This window comes from Struthio camelus, chromosome 13 (assembly GCF_040807025.1).
Source record: "Struthio camelus isolate bStrCam1 chromosome 13, bStrCam1.hap1, whole genome shotgun sequence".
In the NCBI taxonomy this organism is placed as follows: Eukaryota; Metazoa; Chordata; class Aves; order Struthioniformes; family Struthionidae; genus Struthio; species Struthio camelus.
In genome coordinates, this window is record NC_090954.1 from 8559817 (window position 1) to 8571909 (window position 12093).

Consider the following 12093-nt stretch of genomic DNA (forward strand, 5'->3'; position numbering starts at 1 on the left):
TGTTTTGGAATAAATTATGTTTTTTCACATATCTAATGAACGTGTAAGTAAAAGATGATACTTCAGAGGTTCACGAAGCATTTTGGGTCCAAGCACACGTCCATTAAATTTGCTGTGTAGTGCCTGAGCCCTTCACGTTAATGCTAGAAGTCGAGGAAAATAGGGCTTCCTTCACCCAGGCTTTTGGAGTAGTTGTCTGTTTCTGATGAGGGTAGGAGTGAAGGGAGTCTCAGTTCTGCTGTTAACCCTGTTTTGGATGAGCTTTTGTGTAAGCAATGTATACGTGTAATTGAAAGCTGCCTCAGCATGTTGAAAACGGGCCTGGAGATGAGTGAATTTAGTGGCTTAGTGAATGGCTTGCTAATTGCTGATATATAGGGAAAGAAATTCAGCTCCTGCCTGAGAAAACAGTGCAGTCTAAAAGGTGAGATGCCAAGAATCAGGGAAAATTACATTTGAACTTGTGAAGTCATAAACTATAGGTATTCCTAGGACAGCTGCTTTATAACGCTGGGTTCGAATGTGGTTTCTTTTATGTGTGTCCAGAGCTCTTACCCTCTCAGTTCATGCGTGCACACATGCTGCTGGATGAGGGTTTTCTTTTGCCTGAGTTGAGCCGATGTGCTGAGAAAGTCACGGGGGTTCACTCAGTTATTCCCCAAAGACGTTGTCAGTCTTTGAGCAAATACGTTGCATGAGTCTTAAATAGTCTCCCCTTCAGGCGTCTTCTAGATGTTTCCAGATTTTTCCTAAGCTTAAAACCAGCCTTAGAGCTACAAGTGTATTACCCCCCCCCCCCCCAACCCGAAAAAGATTGTTTCTTCTGCCCTCCTTCCATAACCAAGATGCAGTTCCCTTCCTTGGAGAAGGGGCAGCTGCGCAGCGCAGGTTGCGCTTGACCTCCCCAGGCAGAAGCGGGCGGAGCTGGCCGCGGCGCGGAGGGAGCCCCCGCTGTACAGCGCCGAGCGCGCGGGGGCGGGGCCTGGGGAGGGGGCGGGGCTTGCGGGCCGGCCACCTCCCCGCAGCCGCGCGCGCGCGTCACGCGGCGCCGCCCGCGTGGGCCAGGGCTGCGGTAACGTGGCGGGCGCTGGTTGGCGGGCGGGGCGGGGCGCTGCGGCGGGCCGTGAGGAAGCGGCAGGGGAGGGGAGGCGGCGCGTCGCCTCGCTCCGCGCAACTTTCCGCCTCCTCGGCGAACCCGGCCATGGCGTACGGTGGCCTGACGGTGCCCATCCTCGTCATGAGCGTTTTCTGGGGGTTGGTCGGCGGCGTCCTGCCGTGGTTCGTGCCGAAGGGGCCCAACCGCGGGTGAGTGGCCGGCGGCGGCGGCGGGAGAGAGGCCCCGGCGCGGCCTGGCCGCGGGGCGCCGCGCCCTTGCGGGCGGGCGGGCCGGCCGGGCGGGAGCGGCCTGGCGGCCGCGGCCGGCCCGAGCTGCCCTCCGCGGCCCGTGCGGCGGCGCCGGCCGGCCCCAGGGCCGCCGCCTGCGCCGGGGCGGCCCCGAGCGCGGAGCGGTGTCCCCGGCTCCCGGCGGGCTCCGCCGCTCGCGGTTTCCCGCGGGCCCGGCAGGCTCCCCGCATACGCAGCGGCCTCCGGCGAGCGGTTCCGCGGTGCCGTTTGCACAACAACGTCCTCCTCCTTCTTCTGCTTGACCTTGACCTCTCCTGACTTATTCCACCCTCCTCTAGTTTCGCAGCGGGAGAGACCGTGAGCACGTTGCTGTCGATCCTCTCCACTCGGTGTTTAAGTACCCGCTAGTGGTCTTGCAGCCGTGCTGGCCGAAGGACAACAGCAGGACGTCGAAGCAGAGAGGATTTTTTTCCTTCAGTGACTGTAGCTGGTCAAGTAAAAAGGGGACAAGTTCTTATCTTTCTCTTTTCTCTAGGAGGCAATCGTCTCTTACTTTCTCTTCCCCTCTCTGACATGCGCTCTACTCCAGAGATATCAGCTGTCTTTTCTCTTAGATGTTTATCAAAGCTTGGAGCAATTCCCCTGTGCTTTTATTTAGCTCTGACACTACTTCAATTCAAAACTGAAGTGGTTTTTTTTTTTGTTTGCCTAAAAACTTGTCTGACCTCAGACATGTCTTGGAAATGCATCTTTCAGACATCTCCTTAAATATGTGGAAAGTGAAGGGTCACTAACAGATGTTCTCCAGTTCTCCCAAAGTTTGGTTGTTTAACAAATATGAATAGAGCACTGCTGTCTTCTGATTTTGCAGTATGTCTATAGTGATGCTGGGTAGTTTGTTAACTTCTCATCTTTTTCCTCTTTAAAAAAAAAAAAAAAAGTTCAAAATAGCTCCTGGTCTTGCCATCAGTACAAGTTGTAACCGGGCTAAGATTTTGCATTGCCTAGGCTAAAACTTCCAAACTATGTTTCCAGGACTCTGCCAAGGAGGAGTTCTTAAACACTACTGCAGACTGTTAGCTTTGTAGAATTCATTTGACAGCTGACGAGGTGCATTTGTACGAAGGAAAAAAAAAAAAAAAAAAGAGGAAAAGGTTATCTATGTTGCAGAAAGATTAGAAGTTAGTTACCTGCCTTGAGGTTTTTCTCACTCTGCTCGAGTGGAACATGTTTAGAGAGATTCCTTTCTATAATAAAGCAAGAAAAAGCCCTCCACTTTGCTACTAAGTTCCCTGAGCTGCACAGATTGCTCATTGTTAGAGAATCTAATTTCCTTTCCTTCCATTTAAAAATCCTTTGTATAGCTGCAGTTTTACCACTGTCAGTTTGAAGAGCTGCTTGATTTTTTTTTTTCAGCTGAGCTATGGTTTCTCTTTCACAGTTTCCTTTAAGCAAGAAAGGAAACTCTTCCCCTGCAGTTTTGTTTCATGTGACCTTGAGATTTTATTTTGTATTGAATTTACAAAACCCTCATTCATGATATAAAATATCTTGACACTGAAAACTTTTGTAAGCAGAGTTTTGCAAATGGAGAAAATGTTCATTGCTTAATGTTAGTGTTACAGTTGAATATCTAGCCTGAGCAGTTTACTGATTTGCAGATAGAAAGGTTTGTGAAATGGAGAAAGGGTATTTGTTATATAAGATTTTAGTTCTCTTCAGAGTGGTTTTGTTAAATATAGCTGTACTGCTGTATTTTTATTTGCAAAAGCCATGCCAGTTCTTTGCAGAGTGTGAGCCTCTCTAACTTACTCAACTGGAATAAGTTAGAACATTCATCTTGAGTCACCTTGCATATGACTGAGGTTGAACTTGTTCTTGGAATTTTTTTCTATGTATCTTGTGGTCAGTCATAACATGACACCTAATCAGCTGTCTTTCTTTTTGCAGTGTTATCAACACCATGCTGGTGACATGTGCTGTTTGTTGCTACCTGTTGTAAGTATAAATATCATCTTTACCTGTTATTCAAGGCACAGCTAGTTCTGCTATAATCAACAGGTCCTTTTTTTTATATTCTCAAGACATGTAGGAGGAAGCTGTTCAAATGCGTAGCAGAGATTTAGAAACATGCTATTCTTTGACAGCCTTTAGAAGTTTTGCTTCTACAAAAAACCTTCAACCTACTGTAGAAGATATTTTCCTGTTGGTGGATATTGCACTTGAGCGGAATTCTTTTTGTTGTTGTCCTCTGAAATATATTCTTGAATAGTACTCTATATTGAGCTGCCATTATTCCTTTCCGGTTAACTGGCTTATTAACTCACAGGTTTAACAGTTTGAGTCTAAAATTTTGCTGATTCACAGTCAAGCAATGACATCCTGTTTTTTTTCATTCTTTACACTCTCACATGTAACTCCAAGGTGATACTAGTTTAAGGTTACTGATGAGCTTTGCTTTTCTTAGTTTGGTCCCTTTGGATGCAGTCTTTAAATCTGTTAGAGTAGAAGATGAAAATGGTCTGTATGTGAGATGTACGTATATGCGCCAGGTAATTTCTGTGACAGGCTCATGATGCTTTGACATATTAAGGCTGTTCCTGTTTAAATGTGCACAATATGCTTTGAGGCTGCCTTTATTCTGTAGGAGAATTGGTAGAAATAACAAAATGAGTTGTCGAGACACTGCTCATGCCGTGTTTTCTAACGAGGTGAACCAGCTTTACCTCAAGTCTGCAACAGAAAGCATACTTATTTCTTTAGATATTTCTTCTGAAAAATCACAGGGACTGATATTTCTGCATAGCACTTTCTCTGATAATAACTTAAAAGGTGTTTAGAAGGATTATGCTATGGAGAGTAACTTGATTAAAAGTCTGGTTAGATCTTTCTGGGTAACCTGTAATAAAGTCATTATCCACAATTCTACTTGAATAGCATTTGTATTTTCCTTAAGTATTTAGGCGTTATTTATACTACTCCGAGGAGCTTAATATGAATGCTTGGAGAGGTGCATCCTCAAATATTAAGACTGTAATTCTTAGGAACTGGCAGCCAAAAACCAGGTTTCCAGTGCTCTCCTATTTGAGAAAAAGCCTGTGTGGGTTGGCCTGTGGTACAGGCTTATGCAGGTTTGATTCAGTTTAATAATGTGATATTCAGGTTTTAAACAGTTGGGGCCTAGTTTTAGTGTAGGATATTTGACATGCGAAGTCTTGAAGTCATTCTTCTGGATAACTTGTTAAAGCATAGGAAACTTAGTTCTGTATTGGAAACTTAGTTCTGTATTTTTACTTCTTAGATATGAAAATAATTTTCTTAAATGTGACAGTTTTTATATGAAAGGCTAAGCACTTTCTTTTCGTGTTAGGTAAATGTAACAGGTTAAATATATATTACGTTTCGCTGAACAGATGCGGAAACTAGAGAAGAGTTTTGTAGTGCCAGCAGCTTGAATTTGGTATTCGGATGTGGGAATTCAATGCTATGAAGGCCTCCTCCCCTGCAAATCAACTAGATAACAGCCCAAGCTCGTGCTAAGTTCCAAATGCTTGGGTAGCAGTGGGCAGCTGGATGCTCTCTTTTACTACGTTATTGTGTTTAGGATACAGTTAGGTGTATGTGGGGGTGGGGGGATAGTGGTGTTTTAAGTACAAAGGAGTTCTCATTACTTCTGTTAAAATGGGGCGTAGAAAGAACTTGAATGTCCTACCCTTCCAATATACTTTAAGCTTATTTTTTTATTTTTTGAGGATGAACGGTTTCCTTGATGCTGAGGCCACGTGGCATCCTCAGAATGCTCTGGATTAAAATGTGGAATATATTTGTCATAGAATTCCTTCAGTTTGACCGAGTGCTTTGAACTTGTCAAATGCACAGTGGTATTTCACCTGTAAGTTGCAATTTTTGTACTGAAACAGGTCTGTTATAAATCTAGTGGTCATTAACGTGATTTATAATCTGCTTTTTGCATGTCCGGTGAGTGGATGCTTCTCTATTCTCATTCTTAATCATGCGGGCTGTAGCTCACTTTCATTATTGCCTTTGGCTTTGTCCAATTACATGTTGAAAAAAGAAAAAGAAGCAGACTCTTAAGTACATCTTATGCCATCAAGAATTATATTCAATCGCATAAATTACATCTATAGGTTCTACTTTCCGGAACACAACAAAGAGCAGGCTTTTTGTCCAGTATTCAAAGATAGCACTTGCCTTACCGTTCAGTGATTGTGTCTTCAAGAACTGTATACAGAACGTACCAGTCTTGGTGGAAGCCTAGAATAATGGATTCTGGGGATTCTTTGTTGGATACAATGTTAGGGTTAAAATAATCGGTTGTTGCGTTGTTGCAGGTATGGTCTTTGCACTCCTGTGTCCTTAGTAGGTGGCTGGTGCTGTTCATCTACTTCTTTGTAGAGTTCTGTAGAGCTCTAGTAGCTGGACCTCCTTTCATGCTTTTTTAATTAGCCTTCTGACTGAAACAATAAAAAACAATTTTCCTGTTTTTATTAAACATCACTCGGTTGCTGAATCAGTTTGCTCGGTTTGCTGAATCAAACTGAGTTTATGCTAATTAATTCAAATTTAAACAGTCAGTGAAATTTGACCTTAAATCTAAACACAGAAGAAAGAGGTTTAATAGTGTTAATCCTGAATAACCACTGTGATTCCCTGATGTTAATTTGGTTGTTCTGTGGGAAGTTTTTGCATAGATAAGTGCATCGTTTGTGTACAAATATTCTACCAGCAGCCTTTTCAACGAGAATTTGCAAGCCTCAGGAACCTAACAGGATATAAGGCAAAGTATATGGAGTCAAGGCTTCTAGAGAAATTCTAGGTTATACCATTTTGGTAAGGTACTGTCAAAGTTTAAATCTGTTTTGCTGTTTACAGAGCAGCTCGTGAAAAGGTACCATGATAGTCTTGACAGAAGACAGGATGTTTGAAGAATTGTATCATTTGCCACTAATTCTAAGTGGGTTAAAATATGGTTGCCCAAATTGACATTTAAACAGGTATCAGGACCTTAATTTGTAACATGCAGCAGTTATGACAGAAAGACTGACAGATGGCAGTTATGGCAGAAAGACCTTTTAAAATCTTCCTAGTAGAACATAAGGGACTTTAATTCCCTTGTGTGAGCTGGATAATTAACACTAACTGTTGCAACTGGTATCCGGTAGAATTTAAGGATCCGTGGGTGGCTTGAATGCCATACCTGATTTTAGCAACTCTACAACATTACACATTGGATGTAGAGGCTTGCTTTGTTTTACTTTGTGTCCCATTTTGTTTCACATTGTCAGGGTAGATTATCATAGAAAGCAGCATTGGTTAAGCAAAATGTGTGGGGGAAGCTTTTCCATGACTTATCTTGAAGGCAAGGGAGTCATAGAGTTCAGTGCCTAGCTACTGCTTTAAATTATTAGGTCCTAGCAGTGCAGGGAGGAGGACTACAGTAATGACCTGTAATGCTACCGCCGTTCACGAGTTGGGTATCCAGCATGGTCCCAACAAATAGCTTTTGAAAACGGCACAGTATTTGCCTAACGCATGGTTATACAGCTGGGACACATCAATATTTTGAATGTGCTTCCAGCTCATTTATTTCACAGCCATGCTGGGCCTGATCTTAGGAAGCACAGGGAGGTGAGATATTTGTGCATAGAATTCTTTCCTTCTATACAGCGGGAAAGAGAATACTGTGTTTTACCAGGTTTTTAGTATTTCTATCCACCTCCCACTCCAGTTAGTTCAGGATGTTAAAGGCAGATGGTATAGTGCTCTGGTACCCCTTTTATCTGCCTCTGTGTCTGAAAACTAACCCTTGCAAAATAGATTTCATGGGATTTTTTTTTTTTTTAAGAGAGATTTTGTTTCTGCCTTAAGTACATTTAACATAAAGATTAACATATGACTTCAAATTATTTCGTCATCACTTTGGATAGCAAAATAAGCCTAAGGGTTATTGGCTATTCTTGTTGGTGTCCTGCTGATGTTTTAGTCACTTTGTGGAATCTGATACATGTTTCAGAATGAGTGATTAGTTTCATTTGTTGATGCACACTGTGACTATTAACAGAGGTTGATGGACTGCTGCAGGTACAACACTTAGTTCTAACTGGAGTCCTACCTCAAGCAAAACCAAAAATGGCATTGAAAATAAATATGTGTAAATTTTAAGAGGATTGACCTTTTTTCTTTTTTTGAAGTCTGACCCGCATCTTTTGCCTATGGCCCTCATGCCATTTTGCAGCTGACCTGCACTACGTTTGCTAGTCAAAGCATCCAGGTTTGCGTGGAATTTTCCATGACTGCCTAAGCACTCTGATACATTTGTGGCAGCTCCCATTACAAAGCTGCTCTGTTTTTTATCCTCCTTACAAAGCATTCTAGAAATAGCAGACGAATGATCCAGTTTGTTCACTAAATATATTTAGTTATTATTTTACATAGATTTAAATCCATGGAAGCATCCATGGCTTTTTCTGAATCTTGTAACAGTGGAATATTGATTTCTGCTAGCTTTCCTGGATGTTTTCCACAAACTACATTCCTCTTGTTCTGGCTGTGGCTTCTGCAGGGTTAGTTCGTCAGCTGCTCTGATGAGGAGGGCGATGATCTGATGATGATGATGCTCTGGGGTTTGTTGTCATACTGTTTGTTTGGTGGGGTTGGGTGTTTTTCTTTTATTTTGGTCGCTGTTGTTTTGTACCCTTTTGCTTCATACCCCTGTTCCTTTGGCCTCTGTTCCAGGTTTAAGTCCACTTTTGCTCAAGCTCTTACGAAAATTATATGTGGTTTGCAAGGGGATGCAGTATCGTACCCTGAAAATGACAGCAAACGAGAGATGCTGTGTTTCTCGGAGACCTTTTTTGTTTGCTTAAAGGATGCTTCATAGGTACTAAGAAAAGGACCTTCTCACTTAACGTTTGTCTTCTGAGCCCATACATACCTGAGTTTCATAAGTCTCAAAAGCACGTCCCTTTCAAAGGAAAAATGTACAAAAGAAATGCTGTCAGGTGGTGCTGACAGTGCTGGTTTAAATAGAGTAGGATAACTTATTATTCCAGCTGCAGAATGATAAGGTACCAGAACTTCATTGCTAGTATCCCGTCTTTGTGTACGAGCTTGAGCAAAATTTTGATTTGATACTAGACTTTCCTGGATATGGTATTTTCCTTTTTGATAGTACCTATGTTCTGGACAAGCCTTCCCTACATAATAAGCTGTTTAATTTGGCTGATGATCTCTCTTTTGGGCTGGGGGGTTGTCTTGCAGTTGGCTGATTGCGATTCTGGCTCAACTCAACCCTCTCTTTGGGCCGCAGTTAAGCAATGAAACAATCTGGTATCTTAAATCTCACTGGCCTTAAGGATGTCTGTCCTCTGCTGCAATTTATTGAATAGGTGAGTATGACCCAATTTATAAATATATTTCGTATGTTAAAGATTCAGGAGAGCTTGAACAGTCATGTAAGCAGTAGGTTCAGAATAGCTTGTTGTTTTGGAAGATAAAGCTATCTTCCTATAGGCTGCAACAAAAAAAAAAAAAAAAGACCTCTGGATGTTAAGCCTGATTGGATACCACGAAAGTTTGGACTGAATTGTTGTACAGTTAGTTGCCTCTGCTGTCGTGTGCTATTATTTGTGTGTTCAGTAAGCAAGTGCTGGGAGGGGGGAGGGAAGTTTCTTCTTTCTATCAAAACAGCAGTCCTTGGGGATAGGGAATTTGGGGTGGTTGTTGTTGCTGTTTTTCTTCTTCTTCTTTTAACAGCTAGTGCAAGTGGGTGTCCTAATCTTTGACAACTGTTAAGCCTCTTTTTTTTCCAGCCTACCATCATTTTATCCAAGAACTGTCCAGATGTCCAAGGCAATGTGCAGTTGCCCTCATTCATCTGGGAAGTCAGTGTAAGGACTAGAATTAGAGTGGTTCTTTATCTCCTGTCAGTGTATAGCGCTAATACCTAACTTGCAGATGAATGCGTTTTATTTCTTTTTTTTTTTTTTTAACAATAGTTTATGTGTAACTTAAGTATAGATGACAGTGATGGTTGTTATCTGGGTAGCGCTACTAGAATGCTGTTGTTGAAATACCTTAGACAGGCTCTCTGACATGACCAGCAAAAATATAAATTCTGTATTAGGAGTAGCATCATGACTTCAGCCTTCTGTGCAAGGGCTGGATTTGGAGCTTTGGGTTCAAATGAAGGGTAGATGTGCAAAGAGTTACCCATGACTTTAGCTTTTATGCTGATAAACTCAGTGTTTCAAAATTTTCAGTACTCTTTTTTTACTTGTTTTCTATCTGTTAGGTTTAGCCACGTACCCCTTGCTCTTATTACTGTAATTTTTGTTTAGAAAAGTCCAATAGCAGCAGACAGATGACAGTTAATGCTATGACTCAGTTGCTGGCTGTAAAGCACCCTGGAGCAAAGCTCTGTAGTTTCAAAGCAAAACAATCCAGCTGGACTTTCAAGGTGGATTTTTACTGCTCTTGTGTGCAGAGAAGTAGTGTTAGTTAGCAAAAACAGAGACCAGGAGGCCAGTGGATTCTGGCAGGGGGCATATAGATCCCCGAATCCCATGGGTAATTCAGTTGCCTGGGATCTGAAACGGAAATGTAGTTATCGGGGCAGGTGGATGACCTGGATATAAAAATTGGTCTTACTTCTGTCTGACAAATGAACTATATGTTGGCTACTAGCAAGAACAAAGTTGGAAAGGAATCAGAGAAGGGTTTTCCAGAGGACTGGTGGTAAATTTGGATGGAGGAGGAGAGGCATTCTGGGATAGCCAGGAATTCTATGTGAGGACCTATCATTTAACTAACTTATTAATGGAGAATTCAAGCTGTATATAGCACACATTATTGTGTTATATGAAGCAATTATTATTTTAACCTTTGAGCTGATTTCATTGACTTAATTTTGGAAGAAAAGGAAAGTTCTTGTCTTCATGAGAAGAAAGCTTAAAAAAATATATAATGCTCAAATATGGTGAGATATTATGTTCTTTCTTGCCTTTAGGCAGAAATATGCTATAACAGTATATATGATTCTCCACAGTCTTGTTTGAAGTACTCCTGGAATGCTGAGTGAGCCCATTTGCAGGAAGCTAGCTACCTAGATGAGGCTCTCATGGCCTTTCTTTCACTGTTGTGCGCCTATGCACTGAGCGCCTCCTGTTGAATTGAAGGAGCTGTGAGTTAGAGTCCATCTGAAAGAGTTAGGATACATCTCTCGGCGTCGCACAGAATCTCATGAATAGAGCTACCGTTACTTGTTTGCCCAAGGATTTTCTGCTTTTCAGATGTGCTTTTGCAGAGCTCAAGGTGCATGTGCTATGCTTTGCTTGTATGTTTTTCCTCCAGTTTTTCTTTCAACTGAGGTTTGGATGGATTAGCATGGACAGAATGCAAAGAGTTAAAGAGAATAAAATACTAACTCCCAGAGTGGAGAGACCTTATTTAAAAAGGAAGATAGTCTAAGCAAACAGTTATTACTTTACCAACGGAGCAGGCTCAAACTGCACCCGGATGGTTACTGCATTTTAGTTGACAGGAGAGAAGCTTCTACGGGTACTGGCTTGATTGGTCCATGCAAAATTACAGATGTTCGGTCTTTCTGTTTGGTGACTCTTCAGTGTCCCTTTAATTCAGGTAATGACGACTTGTCTATATAATCAAGTTAATGGCTTGGAGAGCAGTATGGCTATTACAGACATTCTAGTTCTCAGAACATGCAAATTTCTGTAGCTGTGGTAAATAGGGATTGTAGCCTCTTTTAAGCAATGGGATCTAACAGCTGCTGTTATCCTTACATGTGTTACTTACAGTGTGTGTTCTGAGACCAGGAACTGCCTTCATGCCAAGCGCAAGAAGGGTCATCATCCAGATGACTGGATGCTGTTACGCTAAAAATGGTTAAAACTTTAAAACCACTTTCTAGCGGAACACTTGTTCTACCAGCTTATAATGTAACTAAAACTACTTGCAGTAACCTCAGAAATTACATTCTAAGAAGAAAGCGGGGAAGTAGAAATTACTCTTAAAGCTCCATATAGATGAATTCTCTACACACTGAATTCTCCCACAAACACACTGAGAAATGGTGTGAAGAATGTAAATAGTTGTGGTTAACTCAACAACCAGGTCTTCAAATAGTAATTTGCCTCCATGGAAAGGAATAATTAAATTGCCTCTTGCTTTGCAGGTACAGAAGAGATTTCCTCCAGATGAAAAACTCTGCTGACCCAAAGATGCCCTTAACATAGCTGGTTGGATACCAAGCCTGCTTTAATGCCTTAATGTTTGTATTGTGCTTCAAAATGGCTTGTTCAAAGCCCTATATTTTTTCCTATTTTCCTACTATAACATTTAACACTGTGCCTAATACAATTTATAACTCCTCTTCTGTTCTGTAAATTTTTGTCTATTAACGAACGGCCAGTGAGATGGGAACTTCTAAGTCTTTTTTTAATGGATACATGGAGTCGTCGTCTTCGTTCACTTTGCTCGCTCTGTATGAGCACTGTAGATCTTAGAGGTCCTAGGTTGTCTGTTGCTGGGCTGTTCACCCCTGTTCTGTTTGACTGCACTGGGGAAAATGTGTGCAATGAATCTTTATGAGGAGAGGAGAAACAATGCTGCCACATGTTGATGGCATTTATTTTTTAAAATGAGTTGTATCTTTGGGAAATTTGGTCTTATATTTCTCATACCTGGAAATAAAACTAATCCTCCATAGCA

General features: G+C 41.8%; 1 protein-coding gene across 1 annotated transcript; it reads left to right on the forward strand.

Moving 5' to 3' along the window:
• Positions 1-1099: 1099 nt before the first annotated feature.
• On the forward strand, positions 1100-12093 carry ATP6V0E1 (ATPase H+ transporting V0 subunit e1). Its single transcript, XM_068959242.1, has 4 exons — positions 1100-1305; positions 3295-3342; positions 8626-8753; positions 11558-12093. The coding sequence occupies exons 1-3, from the start codon at positions 1202-1204 to the stop codon at positions 8717-8719; spliced, it is 246 nt and encodes an 81-aa protein (XP_068815343.1). The 5' UTR covers positions 1100-1201; the 3' UTR covers positions 8720-8753; positions 11558-12093.